This window comes from Poecilia formosa, unplaced genomic scaffold, assembly GCF_000485575.1.
Source record: "Poecilia formosa unplaced genomic scaffold, Poecilia_formosa-5.1.2 Scaffold127, whole genome shotgun sequence".
In the NCBI taxonomy this organism is placed as follows: domain Eukaryota; kingdom Metazoa; phylum Chordata; class Actinopteri; order Cyprinodontiformes; family Poeciliidae; genus Poecilia; species Poecilia formosa.
Window position 1 is genome coordinate 51,687 of NW_006800066.1, and position 19,695 is coordinate 71,381.

At 37.7% G+C, this 19,695-nt stretch overlaps 1 protein-coding gene across 1 annotated transcript in view; it reads left to right on the plus strand.

Annotated features, from left to right (window-relative positions):
- The window catches only part of osbpl10a (oxysterol binding protein-like 10a), a 101,342-nt gene that overhangs the window by 11,222 nt on the left and 70,425 nt on the right, over positions 1-19,695 (plus strand). The window contains exons 2-3 of the mRNA XM_007561435.2: positions 7,974-8,149; positions 17,631-17,710. Coding sequence (XP_007561497.1) covers positions 7,974-8,149; positions 17,631-17,710 — 256 coding nt within the window. The remainder of the gene's footprint in view (positions 1-7,973; positions 8,150-17,630; positions 17,711-19,695) is intronic.

The window sequence follows — 19,695 nt, forward strand, 5'->3', positions numbered from 1 at the left end:
TTTAAGTAATTTCTTTATTTTAAAGATTTTTTAGTAATTGGCTTGGATTTTTAGGTTTTGAAATTCAACCAAAAAGCCGTAGTTTTCAGTTAATGTATGATTTAATGAGCTTTTTAAAGAGAGCTGTGTTGGTGTTATAAGTTTTTGCCCTCAAAAAAGTCACATTTACTTTGTCTCCTTTGTCTGGTTTTATTTCCTTCATATCCGCTTGTTACTTAGGCGTTGTAGTGCTTTAATCCCATGGTTTTTATTTTTTACTTTGAATGTTAAAGAGCTTAAGCTTGGTTGTTAAAATGTTGTGCTTTCACAGCGCTTGTCACAGCAGTTTTAGGCTCATGTTTCCCCAAACAGATTAGAGAAGAGGGGGCCAGTATCTGGACAGTCTACTGGTCCCCAGGTGTTTAGCATTTAAAGCTATAAGTAGCTAATATCTAAAAGTGCCTGCAGCATTTAATTGTGGAAACCTGTGAAGGAGATGAGAGATGAGCCCAGGTTCATTTGGAGGGATTAGAGATGTTGGTCACGTTTCAGAGTGCATCATGTAGGGAAACACACTGTGTGTGTGTGTCATGTGGCATGCAGACCTGAGTGGAGCTAATTCTGCACTGCGTAGGTGGACATTTGCTAGCATGAAGTGCTGTTGTGTAGTGCAGGAGATGTATGTCTGTGCAGAATCGGTATAGATACCAGGCTCTGCTGGGTGCACACTGCTGTCAGGTTGCTGGTGCTAATTCTAGGTGAAAGAACAAAAGAATCTCAGTACACTCAGAAAGCTCCCTTATAAGATTTGTTGTTGGTGCAAACAATTGAGGCATATATAAATTATAATTTATTAGATTTTTACTTGCCTGTGTTTGACATAAGATGTTCATGTATTGATTCTCATGTGTAAAATTCAGGAGTTAAAGTAGTAAAATGTAAGCAAGCTGTATGTAAAGTAAAAAACAACATGATCAACAACAGTTTGTATTTATATTAATTTGTAAATAATACGGCACATTTGCTTGAAGATGATTTGTTCATTTCAACTTTCAGACTAGAGCTGTGCAATACACTGATATATCAATGGTTAAAATTTGCAGGATATTATCGGAGGGAACTCACAAAACTGTCATCTCACCTAATCCACCCGAACACAGTCGGATCCCCAACACGCATAAATCGCACAAACCTAACCCACACAAATATCGCACAGGCACATGACACAGAAAGAGCAGATCGGATCCACATGACTCACGATGCTTCCCGCACGATGCGCCACACGCTCTTTAAAGAATGAAGACAGAAAAGCAAAGCCTACCCATGTGATCCACAAGAGGAGGAGGATGGAAATTCCCAGGTTCATGTGTTGTGTCTTAGACCTCCTGAGGAGGAGGAGGTGAAGCGACAATGTTTGCTTAATTTCTACTCTTTTTGACAAATCTTTGACTAGATTTAACAGTCTAGCGTGACGCTGGGGAAGAGCGCGGCAGGTGTCACGGTCGATCAGCGGAGAAGCGTCAGCGCTTCAGTTCCCGAATGAAAAAACAACCAAACATGTAAAAGTGCAGGCGGATCGCACAGAAGATAGAAAGTTCATGCAGGGTTCATTAGACCTCTCTTAAAACTTCGTGAGGGTTGAAAGTGCACTTCTTCATTTTTAGCTAGGAAAACCAATAAAAAGTACAATAATTATAATTTCTTTTCTTTTTTTTTAAAGGAAAATCTCAAGGTAATGCACAGGCCGTACAGCTGCAGGCGCTGCTGGTTGCAGCACTGCAACAGATCGCTTTTGTTTGGCTGTTAGGACGCCCACCTATTTATACTGCGGGATTCACAGGTTTCCCAACTCACAATTTTTAATTTAGAGCATAACAAAATATTCAAAAGAGAATGTGGGAAGCTGGAATATGTAGGAACTTCACAAGCTACTGACTTTGGTTTGAAAAGCAGCCGATCCAGAAAAATTTAACTAGAAATGAATCAAGAATGACATATATTGCTAAAGCCACAGTAACAGCACAGTTTTTACCAGTTATTTCATGTCTGGCTTGATTTTTTTTTTTTATAATGTTACAACTAAACTTTGTGTGTTTGAAAAGTTTAATTATTAAGAAAAATAATCAATAATAGTCAAATATATAACCGATTGTTCAGGAAAGTTATCAGTATGGAGAATGTCCTTTTGTGTTTTGTTGTGTAAATGTTCATCACCATCTACTGGCTCAACGTTGGTATTTTAATTTTCCTTTTCTTTCTGCATTTTCTTCTCTTGTTTACGAGAAATTAAAAGTATTATAATTATTATTATGCTTTTAATTTTCCATAGCTACTGATATAAACATTTAGAAGAGGACGATTGCTATAACCATCGTATTTATGACCAAAGTACTAAAATAAGTTGTAAACCTTAGAGGAGAGTTATGAAGTTGAAGCAGAACAGTTACAATAATGGATCCTGTGAAGCTTTAGCTCCTTTAGCGTAAACACGACGACGGTTGTGTGTCAGTCAGGATTTACCTGGTGGAGGTTTTGTGGCTATAATGGAAGCTGGAATGCGGTTTTAGGATAAACCTCCATCCCTGCAGTCTTACTGTGATTATATGACTCTGGGTGTAGTTGATGCTGATTTGTTCTGCAGAACCGGACTGCAAAAATTTGGATTGTGGCTGAGAGCTGCTTACGGTGGTAGGAAGCAGAGACAGTCAGTCGGAGTCAGGGAGCAATGGAAGATATTTTAAATTTTGTAAAAATTCAAACTTCCACTGGTTAAAAAGCGCTTTTCATGCACAATCTGGATTTCTGCTACTATTTATGAAATGTGAGCTGGTGTCCAATCACTTGTGTGCACATCAAAGAATAAGAAGCATTTGTAGCTCTCACAATCTCTTTTCCAACATCTCATCACATGAAAATGAGGCTTTGATCATGCAGAATGTGAGGTTCCTGAATCTATGCCTTCTTAAGTAGTCGAGAGCACAGGGAGCACGCAGAGGATGAATCATTCTGTTTCAAACGCACTCAGGACTGCACTCCTTTGATTAAAGCTGTGAGGTAATGCAGCTCTCCTGTGAGACTCTGTTGTTGATAAAAGGAAGAATACTTATAGAGTTAGCTCAGTGTCCTGGTAATTTTAGTGTCTGTTTTGTCTTTTGACGCCCAACTCCAGGAATTCACTGCATCACAGGTCGCCGTGGACGGAAAAACAGCAGAAATTCATTGGAATAAGTTCAGATTTCAGTTATTTTGTACTGGAAAGAACTGTAGCTATCAGTAAGTGAGTCAAAGTTGGTAGCAGGTGTTTTCTTTGTTTTCAATTTAAGCAAATCTCATTGTAGTCAATGTTTCCCAGGCCCAGGAAAAGACTCAGAAAATCTCAGACTGCAGAGATAAAATTTGCAGGTCGGTAGTAGTAGAGATGATTGTAGTTTTTTTTGGCCGATCATGATTACCGATCTTTAAAAATCCTGACCTGCTGATTCCGATTTTGGCCGATACCAATTTTTTTTGTCTGAAATGTCATTAAATATAGCAAGAAAGTCACTGACTTGGCAACAGAGTGACTAATGTTAACTTCAAATCTGGTCTGTGTCATAATCTGGGTTTCTGTGTGTTTATTTTTGAGTTCTTCTGTGTTCAGTCCTGTTTTCCCTGTGTAGTCCTGTTCCCTGTGAGTCTCTGTCCTCCCTGTTGATTGCTCCCCAGGTGTGTCTCATTCCCTTGATTACCCCGTGTGTATTTAAACCCTCCTGTTGTCCGTGTTCCTCGTCGGGTCCTTGTCTATGTCGTAGTTCGTCACTCGCCAGTAGAACTGTAAAGTCCTGGTTTGTGTTTGTTTTTGTCGTTTGTCAATGTCTAACGTCTCAGTTTTGTATGTGCGCTCCAGTAGAACTGATTAGTCCTGGTAGTGTCTGCTCTCGTGTCTAGTCCTGTGAATCAGTTGCTACCGGTACTTAGCTGTGTGCTAGTCTCTGCCGTGCTGCCTGTATGGACTGTTGAGCTTTATTTTCAACATTAAATCTTCATCATCACCATAACCTGGGTCTCAGCGTCTCTCCTCACCACCAAAACCCCACTTCATGACAGTCTGTCAGTCAAACTTTTCTCACGGTAGAGCAGAAGAGGACAGTGGCTGATTCTTGGACTTTTGTTGAAGTAGATCAGATCGGGTTCACATGCAAGTATCGGTCAATCACTGGTCTCCCAAAATTAAGGAAATCGGCACAGATAAATCGGTGCACCCTGTAAAATATAGATTTCTAAAACAATTTTTCTTTCAAATCTTTGTTATAACTGTGAAAATTATATTTTTGCAATTTATCGTAGCGAGAATCTCATACAGGCCCATTTGTCTGGTGTATCCTATTATTTGGATCTTAATAAGAAGTTGTTTGTTCACTGCAGGATGTTTTGGAAAATTGACTTTGAGCAGCACTCTACTTGAAACAAATGAATTAAATCACCGTTAGACATAGAGCAAAGTGGTGCAAGTCAAAAAGAGGGTAATTTATTCAACAAATGAGCTCAGGCAGCCCGAGAGTTCATTACTTGCTCATAGTAGAAAAGCAAATGTTTGAAGGAAATGTGGAGATGCTGAGGAAACCCAAGCATGAGTGGGATGCTCACAGTGAGATGACTGAATATTTCTGAAAACAGCTTCTCGTCACACCACAAGATGGTGAAATGATGACTGTACATAAATTTCCTGACAGTCACTTTACTGCAGAGCAAGAATCTCTGACTCTGCCCTCCGACAGTGAATGTGATTCACTTCCTCGCTCTGCTCTGTTGTCCCCAGGAGCATTTTTTGAGAATTAACCACCAAACAAGTGAAGATGTAATTCTGCTGACGAGCCAGTCCTTGCAGCATCGATGGGATTGCATTAGGAAATAGGAGCGATACTGTTAATGAGAACAAATGTCCTGACTAAGCTTTCCATACAGCCTAATTATTGTTGTGATTTATTGGAATAATGAGACAAAATAAGATGCTTTTTGATGCAAATGTTAAACAACGCCAACTGGAAATTAAATACATTTTCTATTAAAAATGCATATAAGAGTCACATTTGATAATATGGGATTCTGATGGTAAAATAAGCAAAAAAACAACAACAACCTGGATTTGACTTTGACATTATTGAAAAGAATAAACAGAAAATAGAAAACAGAGAGTTTCCAAGCAGCATTTTTCCACAACCCCAGACAGACGTGATGATTTTGGACGCTAATGTACAAATAATCAGGTCTTGAGATGTAAAAATTGTCCTGATGAAACAAAATGACAAATTATTAGGATGCTGTCACATGGACTAAATGAAGCACCAAATCTAGCCTGGAGGTTTTTCATAATCCAGTCACTCGAGGTATCTTTTAAGTCGAAGTAATCACTTCGTAATTCTTCTTCTTAATAATTTACATAATCAACCAAACAGTGGATCTATCCATCTTGCACAAAATTAGCTTTGTTAACTGCTGTCAACTTTGTTTTTCCTGAATAAACTTAACCTTTTTGTTTCTTCAGTGTTCCCATAAATCTGTTTAGAGTTACTTTATTTTTTATTTTTTATTTTGAATAACTGCATTTGGTGCCAGCATATCAATTACTGCATTGCACTTAGAAGAGTGGTGACACTTTGTCAAATCAACGTTTCGCCCTTCCTCTCTGCTGTTTGGAGATAACTCACTGAATATAGTAAAATTAAAATATTGCCCGTTCCCTTCCGCCTCCAGAAGTAAACACTTGGCTCGTTGCTGAGTCTGTGGCCTTGCAGGTTGGGTTATACCAGCCTCACTCTGACACGAGAGACTGAGTATCAAGCCCAAGGTTTGCTCCCTGGCGTCATTCATCATGGTAAAAGTCTGCAGTGAGTTTTAGCTGCAAAAGCCAAGATTGCCTGGAGGGGTCAACAGTAAAAGGCTCCATTCTGCTGACTGAACAACAGGGTGATAGGACTTGATGTTCTGTCGGGGTGGCGTACATGCAGCGCGCGAGGGGGAAACAGAGAGGGGCGGACGCAAACTGATGCAGGCAGATTGTTCCCTGGTCGGCTCTGGTCGACACAAGTCAGCGGCTCTGCTGATGGAAGAGGGCAAAGACTGTGGGAGGGGATCGGTTTTCAGACAGCAGGATCCACTGCTTCCTGTCGGGGAAACAAAACCAGAATGTGCCTCAGTTAGAGGATGAAGTCTGTGAGCTTACTTTTTTCAGTCTTTGCCATAAATGACTTTGTGCATTAGGGGAATTAATTACTATTTTAAAGAAGTAGCTAAAAAACTATTTAAGAAAATTACTATTAAATTAAAGTCTTTATGTTCCAGTTTCCACAAGTATACCGCAACATAGCACATATTATTTTCTGCTCTTTAAGTCAAATAAATTTAGTGAGTTTTAGATTTTGAACCTAGATGTGAGTTTCTGAAAGATAAACTTACAGTAGTAAGTTGTGTTAATTTTGTCAGACGTCCAAAAGTTGAGTAAACTAGATTTTTTTAGGTTAACACGTCAAACAACTGAAAGAAGATAAAGACAGGAAGTGGGAACTATTTCCCAGAATGCTTAGTGGTGTATTTTTCTATCCTGAGATGGAAATGAGTTACATTGATCTGACTCTTGTCTTATTAGGGCAAATGTTCATTTTGATGCAATTTTAAGTTTGCAAAGCTTGGAGAGAATGTTTTGTTCACACTAAATGTTTTTGAGCAAAATTAATTGTGATATTTAATAAAAATCATTATCAGATCAGAAATTTTGTTCCTGCAATTTGAAACAAGAATTTAATTTATTCTAAAGTAAAATAAGTAGTTATTTTATGAAAATAATAGATAAAGGTCTGAAATTTAAGTAGGGGAGGGAAGCTTTTTGTTGCATATTGTGAAATAAATATTTGGTTTAAATTGCAGCATTAAGTTAAAACTCACAATTAAGTTATGACTTCTTTATGATTCTGGAAATATCAGGACTTTATTTTCTTATAATATAGACTTTATTGTCATACAACTTTATTCTTGTATTACCTACAACTTTATCCCTCTAATATTATGACTTTATCCTAGTAATGAAAAAAGAAAAGTAAAATCTTGGCCTGATCGTTATATTTGGAAACCCAAGACTGAACTTAATCTTAAAAAAGTAAAAGTAGGTGGCGGGCAAAGGACTTAACCTGCTTTGCTTCCCTTGTTTCCCTGAAAAAAACGTTGTCCCCATTGTTTTCCCTCTTCTAGCTTAACTTAAGAATTAGCAGAATTATGAATGAAAGCAGCAGGTGGAGCAGCAATTAATGGAAATTTAAGTTCTGGTTGGAAAAATGATGATGCAGGGCAACGCTGGAGCAGGATGCAGGTCAGACATAACTGCACCTTACCTCAGGCCGCTGCGCACGCTGGACTGTTTCGAACTCTAACGACCAGAACAAATCGTTAGGCGGTGCAGATAGGTCAGCTTATTGAATGTTATATCACATCCTTTCAGACCACAGGCAGTAAAATGCGTCTTCCTATCTGTGTCTTATAGGTTAAGTGTCTTAGTGGGTCTGAATCTTCCGGTAAGAGACAGATGAGGGAGAGATTCAGTTACACAGGAGCTCTGTTTGATTTGTTAATCACAGACAGGAAGGTGTGGGGATCATTCTCCAACACTCCACTTCTGGATGGTGGCTCCATCTTAGTCAAAGCAGATGCAAAATATGCATCTGAGGGAGCCGTGGTTAAAAATATCCAGCTTGGGAGGTGAAAAATATGAGGGTGTTGTTTCTATTTCTGCTTATTCTCTCTGTCATTCATGTTCTCCCTCCTTCTCTCATTCATTTTACCACAACTTAAAAAGTTTGTGCAGCAGGAAAATTAAAAAGTTTCACACTCATAATGTGAACATAAAGTAAAAGGATAGCGATGATAACAGTAATGGTGCGTTTTCTATTTCCCTCTTGGCTCTCTTTTTCTCTGGTTCATTAATCTCTTAACTCCCTTCTGTTTTTGTCTCCGTGTTCCTGCAGGTACTTTGTGTTGGATCCTGAACTCGGCCAGCTGCAGTACTTCATCAACGAGCAGGGGAAAACCCAGAAGCCTCGAGGGTCGCTGCCCCTCATCGGCGCCTCTGTAACCACGAGCGATGAGGCGCCCTACATGTTCAGCGTTCACTCCGTCAACGGCGAGCTTTTCAAACTTAAAGGTATGACCTCAAACTGAGCTTGGTTGCCATGGATACATAGAATTGACCTTCGTCAAACTGCTTGGCTTAAAAAGCCCAAAAACTGAAGCAACTTTTTTTTAATTCCTCTAAAGTCCTTGGGAGTTTCTGCTCCTCCACCATCAGTTTCAACCTCACTGTGATTGAGAAAATTCAGGCAAACAAATTAACAGAGCAGCGTCTGCAGCTGGTGCACTAATAGTTTATAGCTAAAGCTAATTCACAGCTCTGACTGGTCCTTTCAATACAGCACATATTTACATACATCCACATATGTGCGTATATATGTTTATACAGATCTGGAAAAAACAATGAAGAGTCCACTGCAGAAAAAACCCCATTGAAAACCTCCTGGTTTTTCCACCAAGTATTGATTTCTGAACTCTTCCTGAGTTAAAACATTAGTATTGTTGTTTCTAACTTGTTTTCTTTGCATTATTTGAGGTCTGAAAGCACTGCATGTGTTTTGTTGTTTTGAACATTTTCCATTTTCTGCAAATAAGTTTTTTTCTGAAGCTTGAAGAACTCACCGCTTTACTTGGTCAAGCAAATTATCCATATGTGCAATTTGGAGGTGTTTGCACCTCTGCCTGGTTCAAAGCCATATTTCATGGTGAGTGTGACACATAGTGATGTATAAGGAGCCTTAGCATGTGAAATTTCTTTTTTTTTTTGGGTTAAAATCCGTTTAGTTCAACCACCAATTGAAGTGTTAAGTGTCGTTCATTGATGGATGCAGCTGCTGCTATCAAGCTTCTTTATGCAGCACCTAGGGTAAAGACATGCTGCTGCCACAATAATGAAAGTATTCATGTTCAAAGAAGCCGGGGGACTCTCATGCTTCATCACGTGTAATGGAGAGAGCGCTGAGTCTAAGATTCACCTCCCAAAGACCATAATATCATCACACCAGCTTGTTACTGATGTAGTCTCCGTGATATTCAGTTGGTAACCCAATCAAACAAATAGGGCATAAATAATAACCATTCTTATTTGTTAATATAAGGCTAACAAGGAAATAATCTGCTTAAAAGCAGATTTCGGTTTGGTAAAATGCTCCAGCAGGAGTCTGCAGCTGGTGACTGCGCTGGCGGCCTCTGCTCTGTCTGTGACCTGTATTCACTGGAGCGGGAGAAACTCCTTTCTACTGTTGCTCCGTTTGAGCCGCTGGAATGCCCCTTGCAGCCTCCAGGGGAAGGATATCAGAATAACTTGGCCTATATTCCGTGAATAACTCCATGATCCAGTGAATTGAGCTAAGTGGAAAAAATGATCCAGAAAAGTCCTGGTTCTGGTCTGTGGCTCAGGTGGAAGAGGAAGTTCAAGTACTGGTGACGTTTTGTGAGGAATCGGAATAATACATTTTCAGTCGAGCAGAATTAAAGCTCAGATTTTGTGGAGAGACATCAGATTAGCTCTGCAAAAAATAAATAAGTAAATAAATATTAACATTAAAACATTTCAGATCAATAAATACAGTTTATTGTCAAAAATGACCTGAGCGAATGCAAAAAAATGTTCACCCTTTCATCCATAATGGTCACTGCAGGGGGCAGCTAGAAGCCTTTTTCTTGTGTTTCTTGTGAATTTTTATGTTATTAATGCACACAGACCACTGAAGTGGACACTAGTGCATCATGCAACACACTGCCAACTACTGGCCATCTGCTGGAAGTGTAAGTAAATCAGGAATATCCAGTCCCTCTTTCTACTGTAGAAACTCTTGCAGGTAAAAACATTTTTATGACATCAAGTATTTTCCAAATAATAACTTTGTATTTGGAGAAAATTACAACTGATCACCCAGAAACAAATCCTAGAAAAAAATTGCAAGCAAAATGTTGTTTTACAAAACATTTTTCCCACCTTTTTTATGCGTTAAGAAAATCAAAAACAGTTTTGAAAAAATCCTGACATAAAGGATCATAATTCATGCATGAAAAGATTAAAATCTTACCAAGTAAGTGAACCTTTAAAAGGCATCTTTGTTCTCAAAGTAATGTCTTTTAAAAAAGTGATTTGATGAAGTTCTGCTAATCCGTGCAAGGCACCACAGCCTGCAGGAATGAAACACGATGCTTTTAAGCTCTGAATCAGTCGAGCACAGGGCTTTTATTGTCGCACCTAATATGTGAATCTGTGGGGCTTTTTGTTTTTGTTGGAGAACAAAGATGAATAGTATTTAGAGCCTTTGTACGGCTGAGTTCTGTGGTGGAAAATGAAGCTATAAATCATGTGAAGCTTCTGCCCAACACTGAGGCAGTGAGATTCTGTTCAGCAGGATGCAAAACGGCTCGTTAGGAAGCCTTCATTATGGGTTCAAATAATTAAAATGCAGTAATTTAAGTGAGAGGTGTCATTAAGATGGATTCCCAGTTCAGCGTCCAGTGAGTTGTGCAGACTGGGGTGTTAGCAACTTTTATTTTCAGGTTTTATTGACTTCCTTTTAGTGTGGACAGAAACGCTTCACTTTGTTTCCTGTTACAACGTTTAATGGTCAGCAGGCGGTTCTACAGGCATCCCCTATTCCAAAATTTTATGCTGACATTTTTAATGTGATTTTTTTTTAAGCAAAAGAAAAATGAGGGAACAACACTCAAAATTATTCATGGGTTTCATCCATAAAAACTTTAACACAATTAATTTTCTTTATCTTGTAGGTGATGGAAGCAATTATAAGAAAACAATTTGAAAACCAAATTATAACTGTTTTTTTTGTAACAGTTCTGATTAAATTAATTTAATTTCTATTCACAGGACAACTTTTTTTTTTTAAAAAAAGCTGACATTTTTATCTTTTTATCCTCATTAAAGATGCTCCAGTGTATTGTGTCTGCAGGTGTCTCTGTAGAAATCTAAATAAAATGTGGTTGTAAAGGATAATCACACAAAGATACATTCAGTAACGTCACACCCAGAGAGCGTGCTCAGTATTTTGCCATCCAGCGTTAAAAAAGAAGAAGAAGAAAATCTCAATGTTTGGGGAAGTAAACATGGATGCTAACAGTGGAGCGTGTCTTATGATTTTAAAGTTGTTGTCCGACTGGAGCCAGTACATTAACGACTTAATCCTCATTATCGTCTGCCATGGTTGTTGTTTTTCTTCCCGCTTATCAGGACGCAGAATAGTGACGTTTGTCTAGTATTAATGACATTCAGGCCAGATGAACGCGACCTGGACGTTCAGATTCAGGTCACTTGTAGATCGGATATGTATCGGGATATCCAGGTGGGCTGAGTCACATTTGAAAAAACATCCAACCTGTGTTGTTCAGACAGTCATGGAAAGATCAGATACGCGTCGCATTAAGGTGAAAAAATTGGAACTGGGTCAGTTCGTTCTGCAGTGTGAACGCAACCTAAGTCTTTATTTCCATGTTGTTCATTTCTATGAACAACATGGAAATAGTTCCATGTTGTTCATATTTATGAACAACATGGAAATAGGCCTGTCACGATAACAAATTTTGCTGGACGATTAATTGTCTAAAGAAATTATTGCGATAAACGATAATATTGTTTCAAGACCTTTTGACACTGATTTAATGGAAATGACTAATGCATGCGATTTCCTGATATTTATTTTCAAAATAACACGCAACATTGGAACTGATAAACTAAATAAACAAAACAACCAAAAATAAAAATAAAACGGATTCTCAGTCTCCATTAACAAAAAACATACTTGAATAAAAAAACTAAACAACATAAAGCCAAAGTGGAAATAAATACTGCATTCAACCGAAAGAGTGCAGATTATGAGTATTGCCCTTCAGTAATCTCTAGATTTAAATAGAAAAAAAAGGCACATCCGACTTCCTAATGCAATAGTTCACACTACACCATTTTTTCGTTGGCCGATCTGACCGATCACCCTGCAGTGTGTGGTGGATTACGGTAAATCGTCGTGGCCGCTCCGATCTAAATCAGGGGTTTTCCCTGACTGGGAGCTTAACGCTGAATGTGACAGGTAGCCAATCAGAAAGCCGGATTCTCCTCCTGCTTTCTGAGGGGAAATTACGAGGGGAATCCCAAACAGCTGAAACAGCGCAACCCCAAGTCCAGCGGACATCGGAGATGATATGTGGAAACATTAATATTTATTCAACATTACGTGCGAAGACTATAGAAATGACAAGGGGAGGAGTTGGAGCCAAATGGCTACCGCAGTTGATAAACCCGGTAGGTTTTCAGCTGTTCTTCGTTAACGTGACATAAATAGCTTATAATTATTTTCATTCAGTCAGGACTGTGATGCATGTGACAGGTAGATTCTAGTAAAGCATTGATTAATGCCTGATTTTAAAAATAGTTAACTGGACTTGTAGCCATTATTTTGTGCCCATGTGGCTGGACACCACACGGCACGATCGAACCCGATCGAACCGTTATACAATGTGTGGTCGCTCAGGGTTTGAAAATGGGCCGACAACTTGTGTAATGTGCGCTGGACATTAGACTAAGGAAATGAGGAAGGGAGGGTCAGTAGAGAGCACCGGAGCTGAGCCTTTTTTCATTCAATGTCATCAACAGAAAGAAAAAAGGCCGGAAGAGACGATAAAGCCAATTAAAATGAGGTCGATAGGTTTAATTATCGTCCGATTAATTGATTTATCGTTTATCGCGACAGGCCTACATGGAAATGAGCAAAATTACTTCTAAAATCCATGCAAGTCACAGAAATTGTTAGTCCCATCTACTGTAAGACAGAGTATACCAAATAAAGGGTTTTTGGGAAAAAGTAACACATGATTCACATTACTACTTTGAAAGAATAAGACGGGTCTAATATAGAGTCATTATCCAAAGGAAGATCTGACTTTGAGTCGTAAGTATTCTCCATCTCCTCTTTTAGGACACCATCATTAGATCTAAAACACTTCATATTCTCATCATTAGACGTTTTCATTCTTTCACACTGCCTCCACTAATAGCTTCAGTTAGGAGCCACACACGGAGGATTCGGTCTCCAACTTCATCGGTGTGGCGTTTGCTTAAATAAAGTCCAATTATTCTGCTTAAATCTGACATCCACGTTGTCGTGCATGTAAATTTGAAATTCACCGCTCCACACTAACCGGTACCATAAAGGAGTTTGCTGCACAAATTATATCAAGGTCATAAATGTCAATTAGAAAAGCAGTTAAACCTGTAATTACAACAAATTAACTTTCAGTGTATGATATAGTGTCAGACCTTTGAGTAACAGTATCCATTGGGTTTATGTGAAGCACCACTGTGATGCTTTTATGGTCTGCTTGCTGTAATTGCAGGTAGCCATTGTGCCTCTTGTCAGTTTGTCCATTTAGATTAAAATATGCCTTCAGTGTTTTAAAATCTGCGTTTGCTCTCATCAGACCAAACTGTTGGTCTGAGCGTTAATCTTCACACTCGACATTATCATAACCAATAACATCTTTCACAGGGCTGCAATTAAAGTGGCTGTAATTAGGTGGCTTTAATTGACCGAGTAGGATGAGGTTTCGCTGTCTGTCATGCTGCAGCTTTTGGATTTCAGTTGCCCTGCTGTCGAGATGAATGCTGGAGTTTAAATATCAGGACAGTGTCTGTCATTGCTGCTGATTTCGGCATCGGCTTCCAGTTCGAACTTCTGCTTGTTAAATAAATTGAGCTGTCAGTGTTTCTATTCTCCACCCCTTCTTACTGAAAAATGGTTTCACATCTTTTTTTTTGTTCAGTTGCCCTTAGCGACAGCATGACTGGTCAGTGTTTCTGGTATGCAAAAGTTTTAAGCCATCTCAGTTATCTTTTAAAGTGGTCTCGAGTAGCAGAGTTGTGGATGATGTGTAATATATGTATTATGTATCAAAAACATCAGATTTGACCTGGAAAGATGTAATTTACTGCATGCAGAGTGTTATTAATTCTTCAAGTAATTCAATGTTCTCATGTCTATGCTTTTATTTTGAAGGAGGTTTGTGCTGTTTCTTCTTCTTGACATTCTCAGCTGATCAGTTAGCTGTTGAGACCAGCGCAGTCATTGATGATGTGAGTAGTGCTATCAGTCATGTGACATGAACAGGTGGATGCTCATTACCACTACTGACAGAGTTGTTTAGCTGCTAGAATGTTTCTATAGTTTTGTTAATGTCTGTTTTAATGTCATGTCTCCTAATGTGGTTAATTTTTACTAAAACTGTCTAGCATTTAACCGGTAGTTTTTAGGCTTTGACCAGTTAGAGCTAGATTTACTCCAAGTTTTGCATCATTTAAATTTAAACATTAATTCATAGAGGGGATTAATGCTGATGTTTTTTTTTAACTTACTTGTGAATTGTTACATTTACATTTTTGCAATAGTAATTTGAAACCTTTATTTACTATTCATGTATTTTCAGAAACTGCTTCAATTTATTCGCACCGTTTGTAAGACATAATTCTTCAGTAAACCTATTTAAACACCTGATGACCAGCGCGCTTTCTGACCGAAGCCCTGCAGTGGTCAGTGAAGAAAATCCAGCAGCAGAGGTCAAAATCCTCAACACAGAGCGTAAAAACGTAGTGACGTGAAATATATTGTGTTTTTAGGCGCTTGAGTTTAATTATTGCAAAGCAAAGTAAGGACAATTTTTCAAAAGTTTCCTAAGACGTTAAATTCTTTGTTCAATGGAGTTTTAGGGTAATGCTAAGAAAATTATTTTAAAAAAGATCTTTTTTTTTCATAAAATAAATTTTCTTTACAAGAATAAGTTATGATATTATGACAGAATTTTATAAAGTCATATATAACGTTATATTATGCGTGACTTTATAATATTATGTGTGCTATAATTTATAATATCATGAAGTCATATATAACTCTATATATTGTATGTAGTCATTTATTATATATACTATACTTTATATATTATACATAAAGTTATATAAAAAGTTATATATGACTATTTATGACTATAATTTGAAATATAGTTATATTTGACTTTATATGTCATAATAATACGACTTTATTCTTGTATTATTTAGATTTGATTCTTGCACAATTAATATATGACTGTATATATAATAAGGTCATAACATTACGACTTTATTCTTGTATTGTTTCAACTTTATTTTCATAATGCTATGACTTGATATATTATTCACACATTGTTATGACTTTATTATCTTACGACTTTATTGTAGTACTTTTATTATTTTTTATTTTTTTGGCCCTAATAGTCCACCGTATCTTCGAGGGAGGGTATATTTTCTTTTTATATCATGACTAAAGAACTGAGGTGCTTCATTGTTTTTAGCCAAATTGCATTTGGTGATATTGCAGAGCAGGAAAGGTGGAAGTGAGGCTGAGCATAATGTAAAGAAATGAGGATGATTTCTGCACTATGCCTCCTTATGAACAGGTGCACATTAGCATAGACGCACCCGGAGGCTGCGCTCCTCTCTATAGCTGACTAATTATTTCTAATTACAGCAGAGCTTGTGCACATCACAGACAGAAGTTTTCCTGGATGAGATTCAGAGGGTAAGCGTTGCCTTCAGAGTGAGAGATGCCTGTGGATGATGACAACAAGACAAAAAGTCAGAAGCTTGTTACTGGATATTATTGCAGAAAGATGGCTGGGAGCAGGTGTTTCTGTACGAAAGCTGCTCTCCCGCGGAGCCGAGCAGCTGCTCTCAGTGGGAGAAAAACATCTTTCCTGGTGCACTTGTCTCATTGTTATATTTTTTTTATTTTTTTGCAGAGATGCCTCTTCACTCAGAGGCTCTTTGTTGATATTTTAAAGTCGGCACTGAAAGTGACTGACGGCTGCAAAATTACTTCTCTTTGCAGCGAAGCATCCTCCGCCAATGTGTCTAAATTCTTGGCTTAGGTCATAAATACTGAAGATGCTCCCGACTTTCTGCAACTCTTTGTGTTCAGTTTTTCCTGTTGGACCTGAAGAGTCGCCATCGACTCCAGGTTGGACAAGTATTGAACTGATCAAACAGGTTTCAGTTTAAACCTCTGTTTAAGATTTTTACAGGGATGAGAGCTCAGGTGTGGTGTTTGTTCTTAATGATACTTACTGCTGAGTGACAGGTAATTTGTACTAAATAGACAAAGGCATTGATGGGTACTTCGATGGATTGAACAGACTGATGAAAGTATGGATGGATGACAGGTTAGGATGCACAAACCTATGGATGAATAAACTGAGAGATGGGTGACAATCTAATAATTTAGCATCATTTTATCTATGAAGTCTGTTCATGTAGATGGTTTTTAATGTGGCTCACTGCTGCACACGTCGTCTGAAAAGCTGTCATAAACCCATAAACTCCCCGAAGGAGTTTTGCATTGCTTGTTTTCATGTCTGTGTCTGACTAAGCCCCAATTCAGCACATTTGATTTAAGCTCAAAAGCTAAAACATTTAAACTGATTAAAAATAAACTGGATTTGGCTGCAGCCGAAGACCAGAGAAAACCCTTGAAAGTCTGACATTAAGACGTACTGCAGGGAACTCTGCATCTTGGGAAGAAAAGCATAAATAAAAATGTTTGTGCTGAATATAATTTTAATTAATAGATATTTATTATGGTGCTGCTTGAACTTCACTTATCTGTCTTGTCAAAGACATTTCTCTGCAATAATTAGTCAGTAAAATGAGAACAGGAGGATTAATGCCACATTTTACCCTGAAGAGGAGCAGCTCTTCATCAGGATCAGCATGTTTTTATGCAGCAGACCCAAAGAAAGTAGCACCAGTTTCTGAAATGAAAGGAAAATGACAGATGTTTCAAAAGTTATTTCAAACAACTATTTTAAAATATTTACCTTCAATCAGAACCTCATGGATAAAGAGGTTAGACTTTTGTTTCTCAAACACTTTTCACTCTTGAAAGTGAATTTAGTGTCATCAGTTTCAGAAGAATTGTGTTTAGACCATAACAGATATTTTTACATTTGTCTTGTGTATCAATTTTTCAATTTCTGAGCTACAACATGAGGTCATAAGTTGAAGATGAAAGTTAGCATTTTATGTGTGGGAACAAATCCAGTCAAAATAGCAGCCAATGTACAGCAAGTTGTAAGAAAACATTTTTTGTACATTCCATATTATTGAAATAGTTTGGATTGTTTGAAGGGATGTTATATATCTCGATAGATAAATTAGCGAACAAACTAAGGTTGCCTTGATGTAGTGAATCTGAATATACCCTGGTCTCCTTTATGTATAAGCTGTTCCAGGTCTCTACTTTAAAATAACAACCATGTCAGTGGAAGAATGTTGCTGCTCCTGCTGCTGTTTAGGGCTCAATTCAATTTAAAAGTTAAACTGTTGCAACTGGAACAGCGCTATAGCAATAAAAAGCGAGCAGCGGCCATCTTAAGGAAGATGACTTCCTTACTGCTGCACGCCGACCTCCAGGTGAACTCACATAAGGGTTAATAAAGGATCCGTAATGTCCTGAGTGTTCAGGATGAGCCGCAGTAATGTTGTCTCTCTGTGTGTTTTGCAGCGTCTGACGCTAAGGAGCAGCAGTTTTGGATCAATCAGCTCCAAGCTTGCGCCAGACGCCACTCTGACAGCAGTGCCAAGGTAGAAACCACACTCTGCACTCCTCACAGTACATCGCAGAGTTATTTACTAGACGCTGGTTGGTTCAAACTCTGGGCTTCTGTTCATTAGGAAGAGAAAAGGCGGAGAGTCTTGACATTTATCCGGGCGATTCTTTTTTTAAATATCACCGTTTTCCTACCATGAAGCTACAAACACAAACTGCTGCCCTCCTCATTATGTCCAAAAAGGCTGGAAACACTCGGTTAACTCTGGATTTAGTTGTACTCTGGTTTCTAGTTTTACTCTTTTAGTTTTCACAAACATCGATCATACACAATGAGCACAAAGCTTAAACACACAAACCTCGATAATTGCAGAGATTATAAATATCAAATCGTTTTTTCTGCTGAGCAGCAGATGTTTCTGTATCCTAGAATAAATCATCTACCTTTCACAATGTTGAAATACATTAAAGTAGTAAAAACAAAGCTTCACCACAGCTTCTCTCCTTGCTCCTTTCAGTGATTCTGCTAATCAGAGCGAGCTAATGTGCAGCTGCAGACAACGATGAAAGTCATCCAGAGAGCCTCTGCAGAAAGCAAATGCAATAATGCTTCCAAATTAATTATGTGCTGCTGACTTTCTCACTGCAAGCGTCCTGCTAAGGACACTGAGAAATATGATTAGATAAAAGAAAATTAAATTAATTATGGCAGGAAAATTAATTAAGCAAAAAATTATTTATTTTCTCATAAATAAGATAGTCTAATTTTTCTGAATGGAGAGATTGCCTCTATATGATAACCTAGAATAGATATTCTATCACAGAATAGATTCACAAAAATAAAAATATTTATGTGTAAAATATTTTTTAATATTTGTGTAAATAAAAATATTTGCACAAGTAAATATTTAAATATTTGCGAAAATATTTCAAAGCATTTACATAAATAAAAAAATACATTTGCACCTCTTCAGAGTATATCACAGTTTTTTTTTAATAGGTGTTTTTTATTTTAATACATTGATTAAAAAAAGATCATATTTGATATTTGGTTGCTCATTTAAACCCAAAATTATTCATACGCCTGGCAGATTTTGACAGAAAACCCAGGGAGGGAGCTAAAGATTAGGGTCATTGCATGGAGGCTTTCCAACCTCAAAGACTTAAAGCTCAAGAAAAAAATAGTCAAAAATACCAGTGGAGATATTTTAAAAGCTTATATGAAGAGTTTGATTTCTTAAAATAATATAAACTATTATTTATTTCATAGCTGATTCACTTTTTTCATTGATTTGTGGACAAATGAGGCTTCATGATCGCACCACTGATTGAGGAATTACAGGTTTTTTGTTTTGAATATAAGGCTTCATGGGTTAATAAATCAGCATGGATATTTTTAATATGGTGCCTGATGTTCCTCAGATATTTGTGTGCTAACAGTCTCTCTGTGGGCTGTTTCCCCATTCGACTGATCCAGTGGAGACTGAAACTTTGTTATCCAGCTCCTGCTGGAGCTCCACTGCCGGTGGTGACTGTGTGAAAATCAGCAGTGCATGGAAGTGAGAATTATCCTGAAGTTTATTATTTATTTTTCCAAACTTTTGGTATTAAAGTTTGACTTTCCGCATATGAAAAAGCATGACTCATGCCTGACTCCACGGACGGCTGAGTTTGGCTTTTAGAAGCAGAAGTAAAGTTCAGAGAAATACTAAAACGTGTTTTTTTTTTTTTTATGCAAAATGTACAAAACCCAGAGTTTTTTCAGTTTTATATTTAATTCTAATAGTCTTGCTGCAGAGTTTTCTTTCTCAAAGCAAATTGTGTTTAAAGACGCCTTTTAAAAGTTCTTCACATGAAAACACAAATGCATATTTGTTGTTTATTAACTCCACTGATGTTCATCTAAGTGTGACTTTATAACATTATTGGGTTGGAGATCTGGAATTATTTGTGTATTTTTATGTAAACTGCAGCTGGAACAAAATGCTGAAAATACGTCATCCATTTTAACTGAGACTGT